Consider the following 21,021-nt stretch of genomic DNA (forward strand, 5'->3'; position numbering starts at 1 on the left):
ATGTGTATCCACAGGACACATGGCCTATAACTGAAAATGTGTCGATCTCTCCATTGGCAAAAGATTCCAGAATAGTCCCTCATTCAGGTCTCCGGGTGGGTACTGCCAAGGGCGACGTGACCACTAGAAAAATATTAAATAACCAATGAAACGAGAACGTTCGACGAGTCGGGACGTGGAATGTCAGAAGCTGGAAGATATAAAAAAGGAAAATGAAAGGTCCAATCTAAATTAGGGGTCAGCGCCTTGAAATGGAAGGGAGATATGGATTTCCGGTCAGATGAGTCTAAAGTAATCTCAACAGAAGCAGAAAATGGTATAACGTGAATAATATTCGTTATTAATAGGAAGGTAGGGCAGAGAGTATATTACTGTGAACAGTTAAGTGATTGGGCTGTTCTTAGCAGAATCGACAGCAAACCAAAACTGACTACGATATTTCAGGTATACACGGCAACGTCACAAGCTGAAAATTAATAGACGGAGGTTCAAATGGCTCTGAGCACTATGGGACTTAATATCCATGGTCATCAGTCCCCTAGAACTTAGAACTACTTAAACCTAACTATCCTAAGGACATCACACAACACCCAGTCATCACGAGGCAGAGAAAAGTAGACGGAGGAAATATGAGGATACTGAAAGAGTAATACAGTATATACAGGGGACGAAAATCCAGTAGTCATGGGGGGAAAGAGTAGAAGAAAAGGTTACAGAAGAATAAGGGCCTGAAACACGGAATGAGAGAAGAGAAAAACTGAGTTCTGTAATAAATATCAGCTAGGAATACTAATACTCTGTTCGAGAATCATAAGAGGAGGAGATACACCTGGATAGGCTGGGTGATAGAAGAAGATTTCAGTTAGACTACATCATGGTCAGAGATTACGAAATCAGATACTGGATTGTAAGACGTAGCTATGAGCAGATGTAGACTCAGATCATGCTGTAGTAGTGATGAATAATAGGCTGAAGATTACGAGATTAGCTCAGTAGACAGTACAGTTGAAGAGCAATGGAGATATCTAAAAATGGTAATCACAGAAGCTGGAAAGAAAAATATAGGTACAAAGAAGGTAACTACGAAGAAACCATGGTAACAGAAGAAATACTTCAGCTGATCGATGAAATAAGCAAGTACTAATTAAGGAATACAGAAATACCAGTCGCTAAGGAGGAAATAAATTGGAAATGCAGGGAAGCTAAGATGAAATGGCTGCATGAAAAATGTGAAGGAATCTGAAAAGAGATGATTGTCGGAAGAACTGCCTTAGTATTTAGGAACGTCAAAACAGCCTTCGGTGAAAATAAAAGCAAGGGTTATCAAATTAAGATTGCAACGGGAATTCCTCCATTAACTGCAGATGAGAGAGCGGAAAGGTGGAAAGAGTACATCGGAAGCCTCTATGACGGGGAAGATTTGTCTGATGTGATTTTAGAAGAAGAGATAGGGGAACCAGTATTAGAATCAGAATTTAAAAGAGCTTTGGAAGACTTAAGATCAAATAAGGCAGAAGGGATGGATAACATTTCATCAGAATTTCTGAATTCTTTGCAGCAAGTGGCAACAAAATGTCTGTACACCTTGGTGTGTAGAATGTATGTCTCTGGCGACACACCATATCTCTTTCGGAAAATATCAGCCACATTATTCCGAAGATTGCAAGAGCTGACAAGTGCGAGAATAAACAGCTCATGTATCTAAGTTTCTGACAATAATAATATAATAAGAATGGAAAATAATGTTGAGGACGTGTTAGATGACGACCTGTTTGGCTTTAGGAAAGGTAAATGTAGCAGAGAGGCAATTCTAACGTTGCGGATGATAATTGTGTCAAGACTAAATAAAAATCAATAGACTTTCATAGGATTTGTCGACCTCGAGAAACTGTTTGACAATGTAAAGAGGTAGAAGATGAACGAAATTCTAAGAAAAATAGGGGTAAGCTATAGGGAGAAATGGGTAATATACTACATGTCAAGAGCCAAGAGGGAATAAGAAGAGTGGACGTGCAAAGTTGGCCGGAGTGGCCGAGCGGTTCTAGGTGCTTCAGTCCGTACCACGCGACCGCTACGGTCACTGGTTCAAATCCTGCCCCGGGTATGGATGTGTGTGATGTCCTTAGCCTAGTCAGGTTTAAGTAGTTCTAAGTTCTAGGGGACTGATGACCACAGCAGTTAAGTGCCATAGTGCTCAGAGCCGTTTGAACCATTTGAACGTGCAAAAGCGATGTGTTTGGATTAAAAAGGGTGGTAGGCACGGATGTAGTCCTTTGCCCGTATTTTTCAATATGTACATCGAAGAAGCAATGACGGAAATAAAAGATGGGTTGAGGATTGGAATAAAAATTCATAGTGAAAGGACATCATCGATACAGTTCTCTGATGACATTGCTATTATGTGCGAAAGGAAGAAGAATTACATGATCTGCTGAATGGAATCAACAGTCTAATGAGTACAGAGTATGGATTGAGAGTAAATTGTACGCAGACGAAAGTAATGAGAAGTAGCAGATACTAGAACAGCGAGAAACCTAATATCAGGATCGGTGATCACGAAGTAGATGAAGCTACAAAATTCTACAGCAAAATAACCAATGATAGAGCAAGAAGGACATCAAAATCAAACTAATACTGGCAAAAAGAGCATTCCTGACTCAGAGAAGTCTACCAGTTTTAAACATAGGCCTTAATTTGAGGGAGAAATTTCTGAGAACAGCATTGCACGGTATTGAAACATGGGCTGTGGGAAAAACGGAACAGAAGGCGATCGAAGTATTTGAGATGTGTTGCTTCAGACGAATGTTGAAAATTAGGTAGACTGATAAGGTAAGTAATGAGGTGGTCATGCACGGAATCGGACATGGAAGGAATACATGGAAAACACAAGGAGAAGAGGCAGGATGATAGAGGATCTTTTAAGATATCAGGGACCGATATCCGTGGTAATAGACGGAAATGAAGAGTGCAGCCGGCCGGTTCGAATCCTGCCTCGGGCATGGATGTTTGTGATGTCCTTAGGTTAGTTAGGTTTAAGTAGTTCTCAGTTCTAGGGGACTAATGACATCAGAAATTAAGTCCCATAGTGCTCAGAGCCATTTGAACCATTTTTTTGTAGAATGCAAAAACTGTAGAGGAAGACATGGATTGGAGTTAATGCAGCAAATAATTGAGGACATAGGTTGCAGGTGGTACTCTGAAATGAAGAGGTTGACACAGGAAAGAAATCCGTGACGGGTCGCATCAAATCAGTCAGAAGACTGATGACTCAAGGAAAAAAAAGAGAAAGAAAAAGAGCTGAACTGTTACTGGTGAGGAATTTTGTATAAGACTACGTCCCATAAATGTTCGATGAGCCCAGTGACATGATGCAATGTCATCCACAAAAATATCATCGTTGTTTAAGGACATAAAGTCCACGAATTTGTGCTAATCGTCTCCAAGTAGCCAATCAAACAATTTTCTGTAAATTATTGGTTCAGTTGGACCAGAGGTCCCAGTCCATTCAATGTAAACACAGTCCACATCGTTATGGATCCACCAGCAGCTTGGATAGTGCCTTGTTGACAATTTGAGCACATGGCTTCATGCGGTCTGCACCACAATTTGATCCTACCATCAGCTCTTACCAACGAAATATGGACTCATTTGGCCAGGCAATGGTTTTCCTGTGGTCTAGGGTCCTACCGATATGTTGGCGAGCATTCGCGTAGATTGTCTGTTACCGTAGTCCATTAACGCCAAATTTAGCCTCGCTGACCTAAGCGATAAATTCATCCTACGTCATATTGTTTTCTGCAGTTATTTCACTCATTGTTCCTTGTCTGGTAGCACAAACAACTTTATGGATACGCCCTTGTTCTCGCCGTCAAGTGAAAGCCGTCGCCTACTCTGTGTCCATGGTGAGAAGTAATGCCTGAAATTTGAGAGCTTCGACTCACTCTTCGCACCGTGGATCTCGTAATATTGAATTCCCTAACAACTTCCGAAACAAATTGTCCCATGCATCTTGCTACAACTACCAGTCTGCGTTAAGAGTTTTATAATTACCGTTGTGCGCTCGCAATCAAGCCTGAAACTTTTGTAAATGAATCACACGAGTACAAATGACAGACCCGCCAATACATTGCGCTATTGTACCCTGTGTAGGCGATACTACTGCCATCTCTAGATGTGTATATCGTTGTGCCATGATTTTTTGTTACTTCAGTGTACAGTACTAGTTTTGTACAAATGTCCTGGAAATTTAATTAGTAGCTTAAGTTCTCATTTAAATGGTAGAAAGTATCAGGAGCTACTTTAGCAAGAAACGTTGTGCAGTATTACTTCAGCGCGTTACTTAATATACACTCCTGGAAATGGAAAAAAGAACACATTGACACCGGTGTGTCAGACCCACCATACTTGCTCCGGACACTGCGAGAGGGCTGTACAAGCAATGATCACACGCACGGCACAGCGGACACACCAGGAACCGCGGTGTTGGCCGTCGAATGGCGCTAGCTGCGTAGCATTTGTGCACCGCCGCCGTCAGTGTCAGACAGTTTGCCGTGGCATACGCAGCTCCATCGCAGTCTTTAACACTGGTAGCATGCCGCGACAGCGTGGACGTGAACCGTATGTGCAGTTGACGGACTTTGAGCGAGGGCGGATAGTGGGCATGCGGGAGGCTGGGTGGACGTACCGCCGAATTGCTCAACACGTGGGGCGTGAGGTCTCCACAGTACATCGTGTAGTCGCCAGTGGTCGGCGGAAGGTGCACGTGATCGTCGACCTGGGACCGGACCGCAGCGACGCACGGATGCACGCCAAGACCGTAAGATCCTACGCAGTGCCGTAGGGGACCGCACCGCCACTTCCCAGCAAATTAGGGACACTGTTGCTCCTGGGGTATCGGCGAGGACCATTCGCAACCGTCTCCATGAAGCTGGGCTACGGTCCCGCACACCGTTAGGCCGTCTTCCGCTCACTCCCCAACATCGTGCAGCCCGCCTCCAGTGGTGTCGCGACAGGCGTGAATGGAGGGACGAATGGAGACGTGTCGTCTTCAGCGATGAGAGTCGCTTCTGCCTTGGTGCCAATGATGGTCGTATGCGTGTTGGCGCCGTGCAGGTGAGCGCCACAATCAGGACTGCATACGACCGAGGCACACAGGGCCAACACCCGGCGTCGTGGTGAGGGGAGCGATCTCCTACACTGGCCGTACACCACTGATGATCGTCGAGGGGACACTGAATAGTGCACGGTACATCCAAACCGTCATCGAACCCATCGTTCTACCATTCCTAGACCGGCAAGGGAACTTGCTGTTCCAACAGGACAATGCACGTCCGCATGTATCCCGTACCACCCAACGTGCTCTAGAAGGTGTAAGTCAACTGCCCTGGCCAGCAAGATCTCCGGATCTGTCCCCCATTGAGCATGTTTGGGACTAGATGAAGCGTCGTCTCACGCGGTCTGCACGTCCAGCACGAACGCTGGTCCAACTGAGGCGCCAGGTGGAAATGGCATGGCAAGCCGTTCCACAGGACTACATCCAGCATCTCTACGATCGTCTCCATGGGAGAATAGCAGCCTGCATTGCTGCGAAAGGTGGATATACACTGTACTAGTGCCGACATTGTGCATGCTCTGTTGCCTGTGTCTATGTACCTGTGGTTCTGTCAGTGTGATCATGTGATGTATCTGACCCCAGGAATGTGTCAATAAAATTTCCTCTTCCTGGTACAATGAATTCACGGTGTTCTTATTTCAATTTCCAGGAGTGTATATTAGATGCACAAACTTGCTTCCACGATCTTGCACTTGATGGCAGTCGCGGGAAGAGGTGGGGCAGGTGGTAGGTCGTAAATATCATACAATAATCTTAGGGATTTGTGAATATACCGCCTTATACACTCCTGGAAATTGAAATAAGAACACCGTGAATTCATTGTCCCAGGAAGGGGAAACTTTATTGACACATTCCTGGGGTCAGATACATCACATGATCACATTGAGAGAACCACAGGCACATAGACACAGGCAACAGAGCATGCACAATGTCGGCACTAGTACAGTGTATATCCACCTTTCGCAGCAATGCAGGCTGCTATTCTCCCATGGAGACGATCGTAGAGATGCTGGATGTAGTCCTGTGGAACGGCTTGCCATGCCATTTCCACCTGGCGCCTCAGTTGGACCAGCGTTCGTGCTGGACGTGCAGACCGCGTGAGACGACGCTTCATCTAGTCCCAAACATGCTCAATGGGGGACAGATCCGGAGATCTTGCTGGCCAGGGTAGTTGACTTACACCTTCTAGAGCACATTGGGTGGCACGGGATACGTGCGGACGTGCATTGTCCTGTTGGAACGGCAAGCTCCCTTGCCGGTCTAGGAATGGTAGAACGATGGGTTCGATGACGGTTTGGATGTACCGTGCACTATTCAATGTCCCCTCGACGATCACCAGTGGTGTACGGCCAGTGTAGGAGATCGCTCCCCACACCATGATGCCGGGTGTTGGCCCTGTGTGCCTCGGTCGTATGCAGTCCTGATTGTGGCGCTCACCTGCACGGCGCCAAACACGCATACGACCCTCATTGGCACCAAGGCAGAAGCGACTCTCATCGCTGAAAACGACACGTCTCCATTCGTCCCACCATTCACGCCTGTCGCGACACCACTGGAGGCGGGCTGCACGATGTTGGGGCGTGAGCGGAAGACGGCCTAACGGTGTGCGGGACCGTAGCCCAGCTTCATGGAGACGGTTGCGAATGGTCCTCGCCGATACCCCAGGAGCAACAGTGTCCCTAATTTGCTGGGAAGTGGCGGTGCGGTCCCCTACGGCACTGCGTAGGATCCTACGGTCTTGGCGTGCATCCGTGCGTCGCTGCGGTCCGGTCCCAGGTCGACGGGCACGTGCACCTTCCGCCGACCACTGGCGACAACATCGATGTACTGTGGAGACCTCACGCCCCACGTGTTGAGCAATTCGGCGGTACGTCCACCCGGCCTCCCGCATGCCCACTATACGCCCTCGCTCAAAGTCCGTCAACTGCACATACGGTTCACGTCCACGCTGTCGCGGCATGCTACCAGTGTTAAAGACTGCGATGGAGCTGCGTATGCCACGGCAAACTGTCTGACACTGACGGCGGCGGTGCACAAATGCTGCGCAGCTAGCGCCATTCGACGGCCAACACCGCGCTTCCTGGTGTGTCCGCTGTGCCGTGCGTGTGATCATTGCTTGTACAGCCCTCTCGCAGTGTCCGGAGCAAGTATGGTGGGTCTGACACACCGGTGTCAATGTGTTCTTTTTTCCATTTCCAGGAGTGTACTTATAAATTGATTTGTGATTGAATCATTAAGTTATACTTGGTTAAATATGTCAACTTAAGAGCTTAATTTTCGTCATTTGCTGGAAGTATACTTTTTTTTGCTGTTGTAGCATGAAGAAATCAGCGACCGAGACTCACAAAATGCTGAGTATGGTAAGGCGTCTATTAGTTATTTTGCAAAGAATGATTGCACCGTTTCAACAACGTTGATTTTGACGCAGAAAACCGGCATGGCGATGGCAGAGAGAAAATTGTCGAAGTTAGTGAAATTGATGGAAGCAATCACGACAGATCATTATCGAGTACTGCGGCGAGCACTGGAAGATAAGCGGCCACAGTACAGCGACAGACATGAAGAGGTGTTCTACGGCATAAAAGTGCTTGACCCCATTCCACTAAATCCGTAAAATCGCACTTGGAAATTTTGGAATGGGAAGTCCTACTACAGCACCCACCGTATTCTACAGACACTGCTCCCTGTGACTACCACTTTCTTCGGTCAATGGCATACGGCCTGGCTGAACAGCACCTCCTGTCATATGAACAAGTGCACAAAGGGGTCTATTCATGGATGTTCTCAATAGACGCCCAGTTCTTCCGCCACGCGATTCGTATGCTGACGTGAGAAAGTAATGGCCGTCGATGGACAGTACCTTTAATCGTACATCGTTTGTAAGTTTATCACAACAAAGTCTCGAACTTAGACCAAAAACTGTGGAAACAAAGTTGTAGACATAGCATTAATTTATACTCGTGCCTGTTAAAAGATGTTTCCACAAGTCATCCTTACATTTCTAGGCACTACTGCATTCGTTTCTGTAGTGAATCACAAAATCTACAAAAACACCCAGATCATGTTGTAAATCTTGACGACACTGTACAATTCGCTGCTTCATTTCTCTACATGTATCAACGGGACTGCTGTACACTTCACTTTTGAAACGACCACACACATGTTTGCTTTTAAAGATCTTATCAAGAAACCAAGGAAAGTCATCTTACTTCTAAAGGAGGCAACGGGTCGTATGGGCGCAAAATACACACATCAAAGAAAGTTTTGCATCACCTCAGTTCCCAGAACTCCTGAAGATAGACTTTGATTGTGGATATTTTATCACAGACACTGTCCCTTTGGTGTTCAGAGTTGCCACTATAACATCCCAAAGATGTAAACAACGATGTATGAGCAGCGCCTATTAGACGGAGGGAGTCAGAGGCGATCAGTTCGAGTCATTCCACCAGGAAGGATGTACATGGCTCCTCTTTCTGTAGTTCAACCATGCCTAGACGGTCAATATCGCGGTTCTATCGTGTCCGCTTTGTTACTTTTTGCAGGAAGGGCTCTCAACAAGGGAAGTGTCCACGCGTCTCGGAGTGAACCAAAGAGATGTAGTTCGGACATGGAGGTGACACAGAGAGACAGCAACTGTTGATGACATGCCTCCCTCAGGCCGCCCAAGGGCTACTACTGCAGTGGATGACCGCTACCTACGGATTATGGCTCGGAGGAACCCTGACAGGAATGCCACCATGTTGAATAATGCTTTTCGTGCAGCCACGGGACGTCGTGTTACGACCAAAATTGTGCGCAATAGGCTTGATGATGTGCAACTTCACTCCCGATGTCCATGGCGAGGTGCATCTTTTCAACCATGACACCATGCATCGCGGTACTGATGGACCCAACAACATGCCGAATGGACCACTCAGGATTGGCATCACGTTCTCTTCACCGATGAGCATCGCATGTGCCTTCAACCAGACAGTTGTTGGAGACATGTTTGGAGGTAACCGGTCAGGTTGAAGGCCTTACACATACTGTCCAGCGAGTGCAGCAAGGTGGAGGTTCCCTGCTGTTTTAGGGTGGCATTATGTGGGGCCGAAGTACGCCGCTGGTGGTCATGAAAAGAGCCGTAACAGCTGTACGATTCGTGAATGCCCTCGGCCGACAGATAGGGCAACCATATCGGCAGCATATTGGCGAGGCATTCGTCTTCAGGGACAACCACTCGCCCCCCATCGTGCACATCTTGTGAATGACATCCTTCAGGATGCAAGAGGACGCATCAATGCAAGAGGACGTGCTACTGGGTATTAGAGGTACAGGTGTGTACAGCAGTCTGGAGCGCCACCTCTGAAGGTTTCGCTGTAAGGTAGTACAACATGCAATGAGTGGTTTTCATGAGCAATAAAAATGGCGGAAACGATGTTTATGTTTATCTCTATTCGAATTTTTTGTACATGTTCCGGAACTCTCAGAACTCAGGTGATGCAAAACCTTTTATGACGTGTTTGGTGTGTATTTTTTGGGGGAAAATGTTCTCGAACCTCAGAGTATCCATAAGTGCTGAAGAAAATCTTTCCATCATACACCGAAGTGACTAATGTCATGGGACAGCGATATGCACACATGCAGATGGCGGTAGTATCCAATACACAGAGTATAAAACTGTAGTGCATTGGCATTGCTGTATTTTTACTCAGATGATTAATGTGAAAATATTTCCGATGTGTTTATAGCCGCACGACGTGAATTAAGAGACTTTGAACGCGGAGTAGAAGTTGGATCGAGAAGCGTGGGACATTCAGTTTTGAAAATCGTTACATAATTCAGTATTCTGGGATACACAGGGTCAAACGTGTGCTGAGAATAGCAAATATCAGGCATTAACTCTCAGCACGGACAATGCAGTGGCCCACAGCCTTCACTTAACGACCGAGAGCAGCGGCGTTTCCGTAGAGTAGTCACTGACAATAGGTGAGTAACACTACGTGAAACAACACCAAAAATCTATGTTGGATTACGACGGATCTGTAGAACAGAGGCACGAAATTTGGCGTTAATGGGCCATGGCAGTAGAAGACTCAATGCTAGCACCCTCGCTGACAGCACGATATCGGCTGCTGCGTCTTTCCTGTGTTCGTGACCATATTGCTTGGACCCTGCACGATGGAAAACCTTGATCTGGTAAGATGAGTCCCGATTTCAGTTTGTTAGAACTGATGGTGGGTTTCTAGAGTGGCACAGACCACACGAAGACGTGGCCCAAGTTTTCAACAGAGCACTGTGCAATCTAGCGGTGGGCCCACAACGGTTTTCAATGGTTTTTGTATGGAATAGACTGGGTCGTCTGGTCCAACTGAACCTATCATCGACTGGAAATGTTCGGCTACTTACAGATAATTGGTAGTCATTCATGAATTTCATGTTCCCAAATCACTATTTTTATGGTTAACAATTGTAACGGAACCTATTAAAGGCTTTATTATAACGAAGTATGCGATACCCTCCTAATTCAATCAGTGTGACTAGCTATTATGATAATAAAAAAGTAATTTTGTATGTTAGCAATGATTGCATAACATGTCTACATAAACAGTCACCCATTAAAATATAATTAATAACTGACCCACGCAAAAGTTAACATCACTTGAACACTGATACAGCAGATGTAATTATGTAAAAACACTATAGTCAACTGAAATCATTAATATGAAATACGAATAATAGTGGTCAACTTACGTATTTTGGATCTCCTTAAAGAAAAACTACCCAGTGAAAACTATTTATTCACAAGGACTGTTTTCACTCACTATTCACGTAAACACATCTATTGTAAACGAGAACCACTGTAGCTTTTAATAATGCACGTTATTTACTTATGTATGCAAATGAGAGACGTCAATAGATGTACCTTTGAAAAACGGCCTTTTTGCAATAACGAATTGTTCTGACAAGTTGACAAATCTGTCTGTCATTTTAATGACCTGTTAAATTATGTCACTCGATGTAAATTAATAACATTTTGGCACAAATTACGATAACAGATGGATGCCTGACTTATAAACCACATCTCTTCTAAGTAGTTCTTCGACGAGGTTGTAAATACAAGCAGCAAGAAGCCTCGTCAGCTCAGACTTGACAGAACTTTTGTAAAGTGTGTATGTTATTGTCTTATGTGGAAAAACAATGCAAAGATGTTGTAAAAGAAGTGTTACTCTGTACTGTGACAACGTCTTTGGGTGGTCAGCGGAGCTAAGACGGCTACCGTGCCAATAAATAGTTGAAGTTCAGTTATGCTGTCGTTCATTATTTATCATGAAGCACATCAACAACACGGGACCTCATCTTTTTACCCCTAGACGAATACATATACAGCCAACATTAACATCAACATACAACAGTGAACCAGCCAGCAGGAGCAGAAACTACTACAATACAATTTAATGACGCCAACCCAATACTCTACATCAAGTGCTAACAAGCTTCGTATATTGGAGTGCGCATATAGGAATATCAACGATATGGCGACGCCCCCAGGGCCTCAGCATTCATTTGCTGAGTACGGGCTTGGCGACCCCGGGGTCCTGAGCTGGGGACTGGTCGGCGCCGCCAGTCTCCTGTCACCGTAACCCCCGGACATGCTTCAGCGACCACCGTATGGCGCGGCGGTGGAATGTTGTGTGCTGCGGGGAATGGTAATCTTGGCTTGACCGCCTGGATTGCGAGGAAGGCCGACCTCTATAGAAACCCCTCAATCTTCCGGTGTGCCCCGCGCCTATGAGATGCATGGCTGTTGAGGTGGAACAGTCGCAAGCGGGCAACCTCTGGGGCACCTGCCGCACCCCAATTGGATAAGGCTTACTCAGGCACGTGGGGCTCTGTCTGAGTGGACCTTTAGTTCCCTACCTGCTCGTGGGACCGCGATGGACCCTTCGACCTCTACATTTCCCCCTACTAGTGGCTTGGGTGGGCCACTGGTAGGAAAACACACCCCATCGAAGAAGCGACTTCGTGCTGCGAGTCCTCCAGCGCCTAGTGTTGATCGAGATTTGTCAGACTGTCGTGACAGAGCACATGCTGATAATCAGAATGTGTTTTTGATTATTAAACGGAAGGAGGGTAGCTTTGAGAGTGTTTCTCCCTTTTACATCCACAAGGGTCTTGAGGGACTTGCAGGAACACTTAAATCTGTGAAGCGACTGCGCAATGGGACTCTGTTAGTTGAGACATCTAGTTCCCGTCAAGTCGCTTCTCTTCGGAAAGCAACCTGTCTCGGTGAGTACGCTATCGAGACCGAGCTCCACTCCACTCTGACTTACAGTAAGGGTGTTGTGACATGTAGGGACTTGGTGGATATCCCCATAGACGACTTAAAATCTGAATGGGCTGATGAAGGTATTGTTGACGTGCAGCATATTATGAAACGAGTCGATGGGGACCTAGTCAAATCCGACTCGTTTATTCTCACGTTCAGTTGCCCACGACTCCCATAGCATGTTAAAGCGGGGTTCTTACGTTTGCCAGTAAGGCCATATTTCCCCAACCCAATGTGCTGCTTTAAATGTCAGCGCTTTGGGCATACTACGTTGGGGTGAAATGGGATAGCCACTTGTGGTAAATGTGGTCAGCCTGCCCATGAAGGAGCTGATTGTTCATCGCCTGTGAAGTGCGTGAATTGCTCTGGGAGTCACCCTGTCTGGAGCTGGGTCTGCCCCATCTATCTCGACGAACGGAAGATACAGGAGATTAAAACATCTAAGCGCATCCCCTATGGTGAGGCCAAGAAGCTCTTTAAGGCCATGCAACCTCCTGTGTTTACTGCATCTTTCGCTTCCGCTCTGAAAAAACCGGTACAAATGGCCACTGTTGCTACGCAAACGGAGGTTGCTAGTGTTAGCACTGATACCTGCGTTTGCCAGTGCACTTGTGCTGCTGCGGTTGTTTTGCAACCTGCGGCTCTCCCCGCAACGTCGGAGAAGGCTGTGGTTGCTGACATTGGGGTACTTCCTCCCTCTCCCCATATGGGGCCTTCTGCCCAGGCGAGTAATGCTCCACCTGTTGACAAGGGTCTGCATTCTAAGCCCCCCAAGACAAAAACGCCGAAGCTGAAGGTTTTGCCACCTGCGGAGACTAGTCGGAGTCGGTCCGATGACGAGGCCATCGTACTGTCTGACGTCTCCCGTGGGTCGTCATCGGAGCTGATGGACATTGACGTCGACCGGGGGCGATCTTCTCGCCCCAGGAATAAATCTCCGGCCAGTACGGGCTCTCCTCCAAAGCACAGAGGCAGGGTGAGAGTTCAGCCCCCCTGATCACTGGCTCCCATATTACAGTGGAACCTGAATGGGTTCAGGACGCTTGTGGCCGAATTACAGCTCCTTGTACGAGGGTGCCCTTTGTGCTTATGTCTCCAAGAGACACATTTTCGGGCCACTGATGGTCCTTCTTTACAGGGCTATACCGTCTATCGGAAAGATGATCTGACGAGGGAAAGGGCAAAGGGTGGTGTTGCGGTTTTTGTCCGTGACATGCACCCCTCATCTGAGCTCCCTCTCGTTACAGACTTGCAAACGCAGTTGACCTTCTTGTGGGTTGGAGGCTCACAGTCTGTTCACTTTACTTACCACCTCAGGATGCGATAGACACTGAGGCTCTCGCAGACCTTATTAGCCAACTCCCCCGCCCATTTCTTCTTCTGGGGGACTTTAATTCTCATAATGTTTTATGTGGCTCTTCGACTACTTGCTCCAGGGGTCGCATTCTGGAAAGCCTCATGATGTCTGACGAACTGTGCATCCTCAACTCTGGTGCTCCCACTCATTTCTGTACTGCTTCTGGATCGTCAACAGCTATTGACCTTTCCTTTTGCTCTCCAGCACTAGCGGATTCTGCTGTGTGGGCGGTTGCTGCTGACCTCCATTCTAGTGACCACTTCCCTCTTTGGATTCTCCTCCTGGATGAGGCTATGGCATTACCAGTGCCGCCCCGGTGGCACCTCTGCCGAGCTGACTGGACACTTTTCAGCGAATTGGCTGTTTTGGAACACCGTGCCAGCGTCCACGAATGGGTAGACCATGTTACAGCCGTGATCTCCCATTCTGCTGAATTGTCAATCCCACGGTCATCCGGTCATCCCAAGAGGCGTCCTGTCCCTTGGTGGACCACTGAGTGCCGCTCAGCCATCCGAGCCCGCCGTGCAGCTCTGCGCCGCTTCAAGTGCCGTCCCTCAGCTGACAATCTTGCGGCCTTTCGGGTGGCAAGGGCCAAAGCGCGGCGCGTGATTAAAGAGAGCAAACGACGGTCATGGCATTCGTTCTTGAACTCCATCTCCCGCTCCACTAATTCTACGAAAGTATGGGAAGCCATCAGGAGGATTTCCGGAAACGCAGCCAACTACCTGTCACGGCATTGCTGCATCAGGGAAGTCTTCTCACGGCGCCGAGAGACATTGCCCAGACACTGGCCATGCATTTTGCGGCATCTACCGCCACGATTACCTGTGATCCAGATTTCTGCCGCTACCGCACTGCCATCGAGAGGGGTCCCTTGGACTTCCGGTCTCCCAATTCTGAGCCCTACAACTGCCCCTTCACAATGTGGGAACTGGATACGGCGCTGTCTGTGGCTCATGATACTGCGCCTGGTCATGATCAAATCCGGTACAGCATGCTGCAGCACTTGTTACTGCCTTCCAAGGAAGTTCTTCTGAGTTGTTTTCATATGATATGGTTATCCGGCACGTACCCCGACTCGTGGCGGGAGGCGATTTTGATTCCCCTCCTAAAACCGGGGAAGGACCGAATGCATCCCAGTAGTTATCGGAGTATTGCTTTGACGAGCTGTGTCGGGAAGACGTTGGAACGCACGGTCAACCGTCGCCTGGTTTGGCTGCTCGAGACCAGGCAGCTCCTTAGCCCTTCTCAGTGTGGCTTTCGGAGATGTCGTTCAACTATAGACAACTTGACCCTGCTTGAGGCGGCCATCCAACAGGCCTTCCTGCGTAACGAGCATTGTCTAGGTGTATTCTTTGACATTCATAAGGCGTATGACACTACTTGGCGCCGCCATATCCTCAATCAACTCCATGAGTGGGGCTTTCGTGGCCGTCTCCCCATCTTCATTCGGTCCTTTCTTTCCCACCGCCTCTTTCGATATAGGGTTGGTAATGTGCTATCTGATTTGTATGTGCAGGAGAATGGTGTTCCCCAGGGAAGCGTTTTAAGTGTCACCCTCTTTGCCGTCGCCATTAACAGTATCACGTCCACTATCCGGAGTCCTGCCCAATGCTCCTTGTTTGTGGACGATTTTGCTGTTTTCTGTTCTTCCTCCAGTCTTGTCACTGCTAGTCGGCAGTTGCAGCTTACGATACAGCGATTAGAGGCATGGACTGCGAAGACGGGTTTTACCTTTTCTGCAGACAAATGCGTGTGTGTTCATTTTAATCGTTCTCGACGTCTTTTTACCTCCCCTGAATTGCGTCTGCGGGACACCATTCTTCCTTTTAGCGACACTGTGCGGTTCCTGGGCCTCACTTTTGATTCCAAACTGTCGTGGTTGCCTCACCTTAAAGTCCTCAAGGTGCGGGCCCTGAAGGCACTGAATATTTTGAAGTGTCTGAGCCATCGGTCCTGCGGAGCAGTTGGGGCGTGTCTGCTGCAGTTTTATAGGGCTTTCGTCCGATCGCGTCTTGACTATGGTTGCACCGTGTATGGGTCAGCAAGGCCTTCGTATCTGAAGATACTTGACGCAGTACACCATGAGGGTATCAGGCTGGCCACTGGTGCCTTCCGTACCAGTCCCATCCCCAGCTTGTGTGCTGAGGCAGGGGAACCGCCGCTCGCCATCCGGCGGAAACTCCTCATGGTGCGACGGGTGTGTCAATTCCTTGCCTGTCCTACCTCCCCTTCGTACCCTACCGTTGCCCGACCGCCTATGGAACGTCTCTATTCCAGTCGTCCCAGGGCAACGAGACCATTTGGGATTTGTGCCAAGCATTTGCTTGAGTCCCTTGGTGTGGAGCGTGTGGCCCCCCAACGACAAGGTTTTACTCGCCTACCTCCCTGGTTGCTCGAGAGGCCCAGCGTCCTTTTAGACTTGTCGGAGTACCGGAGGAGCTGCACTCCTGCGTTTGTTTTTACCTCCTTATTTTATGATATTTTAAACCAGCATCCCGACCATGTACCAGTATTTACGGATGGCTCTAAACAGGGGGACTCTGTTGGTTGTGCTGTTGTTTTCCCTGATCGACTCGTCAAGTTACGGCTTCCTGCGGCGTTTACCATCTTTGATGCCGAATTGTTTGCGATCTTGCGGGCATTGGAGCAGATGAGATGTGTTCCCAGTCGTAAGTTCCTCATCTGTTCTGACTCCCTGAGTGCCCTTCAGACCATGCAACACTTGTACCCAGCGGATACGGTCGTCCAGAACATCCATGATGCCCTACTCCACCTGCAGCGGCAGGGGAAGGAGGTTTCCTTCTGCTGGGTGCCGGGGCACGTGGGTATTAGGGGAAACGAACTGGCGGATGTGGCTGCCAAAGATGCATATTCCCTCCCTCACGTTGTTGACTGTGCCGTCCCCCTCCATGCTGTTACCTCCCTCCTGCGTTTTCGCGTTATGCGTCAGTGGGAAGAGGAGTGGCTGGCAGTCGGTGAAAATAAGCTTCGTCTGGTCAAGGCCACCACGCGGCCATGGCGTACGTCCTACCAGTCATGCAGGCGGGATGAGGTTCTCCTCACTCGCCACCGCATCGGGCACAGTCCCTTCACACAGGGTTTTTTACTCCGGCGGGAGGATCCCCCCATCTGCAGTGCTTGTGGCGTCCAGATTACTGTCCGCCACATTTTACTTGACTGTCTTTTATTCTCTGACCAGAGGGCGGTGGTTTCTTTGCCACAGGATTTGCCCTCTATTTTGAAACACGACGCAACGTCTGTGGTTAAGGTTTTACGGTTTTGTGTCCTGTCCAATTTGTTGCCGCGGATTTTAGGGAGAGGGTTTTAATGTGCTGCTGGATGAGTGGCTCACCCAGATTTTAGATCAGAGGTCCGCCAGTCACGAATGCCTCCTTGTTTCCCTTCGGTTTCTGTCCTCCCTTCCTTGTGTTTCCTTTCCTTTTTTAGTGCACTCCTTCTCCTCTTGTTTTGCCTCTGTATGTGAGGATTTGGAACTGCGTCAGGTCTGTGTCTTTTAGCTGTTCCCCTTGTTCGCTGTTCGTCTTAGCCCCTTCACTGCATGTGTTCCTGTTTTTATGCGTTTGGGCGCTGATGACCCGCTGTTTAGCGCCCGTAAACCTCAAACACACATACACACACACCGATATGGCGAGCATTATACAATGCACCCTGTTAACAATCCACAGTTGTTTGCGATTGGTTTGAGGAACATTCTGGACAGTTAGAGTTTATGGTGTGGCCACCGAGATCTCCCGGCATGGGACGTAATCGAGAGACGATTTCGTGTACAAAACTCTGCACTGACAACAATTTCCCAGTTATGTATGGCTCAACAATTCTACAGGAGACTTCCAGTGAACTCTGAGGTCCATGCCACGTCGTGTTGCTGCATTTCGACGGGCAAAAGTAGGTGTATCCCATGACTTTTTTTCAATTCGACATTGTAAAGATCTTAGTTTTAACTCACCTGGAAATGAATGAACTGTACAGAGTATCTACGAGTGTTTCCCAACCAAATAGTTGAAGCATTGCCTTCGTGTGATTGGCAGTGTGTGTAAGTGTGTGTGTGTGTGTGTGTGTGTGTGAGAGAGAGAGAGAGAGAGAGAGAGAGAGAGATAGATAGATAGATAGAGTGTTGGGGCAGGAGCCTATACTGTGCAACATGATGCTTCATGTTCTCGTCGAGTTTCTCAAGTGTGGAACTACATTCAGTGGGGCAGCGCTGCGAAGCACTTTGCAGAATCTGCGACGCGCCATAAAGCCAAACGATCATGCATGTTGTCGGAAAGAATCAACTTGTTACTTTCAAAGGACGAACGCTACACCTCAGCGAGTTGGTTGGAAAACCGCGCAGTGTTCTCCGTACAACCAAGATCTTTCAACGTGCGATTTTCTCATCTTTGGAAACCAGAAGAAAGACATGCATGGACGTCGGCTTCGGTCGGACGAGGAAGAGTAAGGCGAGTGCCGTTCTGGATCCGTCAGCGACCGACTGCGTTCTACAGAACTGGAGTTGATCGTCTCATCTCCCAGTTGGATAAATGTCTTACAGCGGGTGGGTACTCCTGAATGGAATCATTCCATGGTCCCGTTGTGGCTGATGTTTGGTTGCCATTTCACTGTCCCTCATAAGTGCAGCCATCCAGGTCGGCTGTTACACCGGCCTTCGACGTTAATCTGCCACCTTTGTCGATAATCCGCCGGGTACATTCGACCAAGCGCCGGCGCAGCTCCCCAGATCCCAGATGCGGCATGCTGACGTGCGCTATTATACGGGCAGATCACTGAGTTATGCACATAATTATTTTTAATTAAAACTGTATGTCAGTGTTATATACGTAAAGCGTGTGTAAATTCCTCAATGAATTTTCATTATTACGTTACTAATTAGTTACAATGTATCGCAACAGCATGCTCTACCTAGACAAAAACTGTAACACTTTCAAATTTAACACAAGACAGGGAAAAATATTATCACAAATCGCTTCTCAACGTGACTTACTTGAACTAAGGAGTAAACAAATCAGCCACAGCTTAAAAGTGTTAGTTAAGTTATCGGTGGAAATTATTGTTCTGGCTCATGGCAGTTCATTTCTTTTAGGAATAATTTAAATCTATTACATTTTGAAGACTTCATCCATTCTGCTCATTGATAAGGTCCGTGAGGAATATATGAAATAGATTCAAGAGAGTGAAAATACATGGAGGAACTCTACAGTTGTTGGACAAAAGACTCACACATCATCAAAAGTTTATTGCTAATATGGTTCGTGAAACTCAGTGACAAAAGCCTCCTAAGTGTCATCTCTATCCAGAAGTAATTATTGTTTAATAGTGTCATAAAACATAATCGCGTTAAAATAATGTAGTCTCCAATTCCCCCGTGCAATCGACCAGACACATTTATCATTGTTCCGCTTTTACATGATATCCATACTAGCTACGTTGGCTATAGTGATTGTGAATAGTAGTTGATTAAGAGATAGATATTTTTCTGACAGTAAAATGAATTTGTCGCAACTTAGATATAGTTTTTTGTTTTCTAGTTGACTCACTCTATCGAAAATATTTTAAGCAGGAATCTGTATAGTTTTAATTATTTTTAAAACGTCGGATGAACTCAAATGCTCCATACGAAAATGAATTACTCGAAGTGTAAGATATGCATTTTCTTGCATTCCATAACATGCTCCCCTCAATGGACTAGAATGTATTCGGAAACGAAGTTAGGTGATGAATTAAAGCTGTGTGATTTCGCAGGTCAGATTATTTTCTGTGGTTTACTCACTTCTGTAATAAGGTCGTCCCCAAACCAGCAGTAAATGAAGAGCTCAGCCAGCATAGTAGACAAGTAACAGCCGAACTTCCCGACCTGCTGCATACCATCCGCACTCTGGAACACCATAATACGAAATGCTACACAGGCTGAAACGACGTTTCATCATCTTTGCACATTATGATGGTATAAGTACAGTGAACAACGAAAAGTAAAGAAAGCTGTAGCTTTTTGTCTGAAGTACCATCAAGCTATAGTATCCCTTCAAAATGATTGTGTCTTTATGTTGCATTCAGATAAGTAAAAAAGAAAATACATGCAGCAAAGAAATTTTTGGGTGGTTTATAACCAACGGGAACGCATAAAAACTTGTAGTGATTTTATATTGTGTATGCTCCTCCTCAAAATTGCAGAAATGTGTTACTGATTTGTAACGTGGCTGTTCTTCTTTTGAAGGTGATTTGCAAGAGAGTGTTCAGAAATGCCACCATAGATGAAAAAATTGAGAAACTGGCCAATTCTCAAATGTGTTTGTGTGTTGTAATTGCGGTTTATGGTGGTACAGTTTCAACTGTTGAGGGAAGACGGTGAACATTCACAAGAACAAATCAATGACCAGTTTAAACAGACACAAGACATAATACAATGTTTATTAACCAAACTCGGAAGAAATGAAAAAGGGTTTTCCACCAATTTTTAACGGTATTACAAACCGATTACACGTTTTGGAAACCGACATTGAGCAAATTAAAAATACACGAAAACAGACATCGCGAAAATTAACGAGGCCTACGAAATAGTTACCGAAGAAAAAGAGCAGATCGCATAATTACAAGAGAATGTCAAAGAAATTTCCGAAAAAATCGAAACCGTACACTTACGATCAGAATTACAGAAAGAACAAATAAGTAACAGCTCCCAACAAATAGAGGAACTATGCACCAATATGAAAAATTTGTCTGCCAAAAATGATCGAGATACCGATGACTACACAGTGCCTGTGCACTTCGCGGACACAGCCGAATGCCAATGGTCGAAACATTTCAAGGATACTCAGATAAAAATCAGTAAACAACGAAAGAACGACCATACAACCGTAGTCACAACTCTCGCACGTGATCAGTACAAAGCAGTAATGAACTTTAATGGTGCAGAAATTAATCTAGCAATCTTGGATCAACACGCAACACGTCGTTTTAAAATTTGAAGATTTGTTAAGTTAACGTGAAGAAGAGATCAACCGCCTCTGTTTTGTGCATAATGATTCTTTTGAATGTTTACCCGATTCTGTTGACAGTAGTACAGCTTATCATTGCACAAAACAATTACAGTTAAGAGCAGGTAATCAATTTAAGTACACTAATCCAGTAAAATATCGAGAAGCAGAGAATGGTGCTGAACATGAGAGGAAAGAACATGGTGAGATTTTAAAAGAACGTGGGGAAGTGCTTACAGTCGTTATTGCA

At 46.7% G+C, this 21,021-nt stretch overlaps 1 protein-coding gene across 1 annotated transcript in view; it reads right to left on the reverse strand.

Annotated features, from left to right (window-relative positions):
* LOC124620129 (odorant receptor Or2-like) overlaps positions 1 to 21,021 on the reverse strand; it is a 38,683-nt gene that overhangs the window by 6,654 nt on the left and 11,008 nt on the right. Inside the window, exon 2 of the mRNA XM_047146800.1 lies at positions 19,568 to 19,672. Within this exon, the coding sequence (XP_047002756.1) occupies positions 19,568 to 19,672 (105 nt within the window). The remainder of the gene's footprint in view (positions 1 to 19,567; positions 19,673 to 21,021) is intronic.

The sequence above is a fragment of the Schistocerca americana genome, chromosome 6, assembly GCF_021461395.2.
Source record: "Schistocerca americana isolate TAMUIC-IGC-003095 chromosome 6, iqSchAmer2.1, whole genome shotgun sequence".
In the NCBI taxonomy this organism is placed as follows: Eukaryota; Metazoa; Arthropoda; class Insecta; order Orthoptera; family Acrididae; genus Schistocerca; species Schistocerca americana.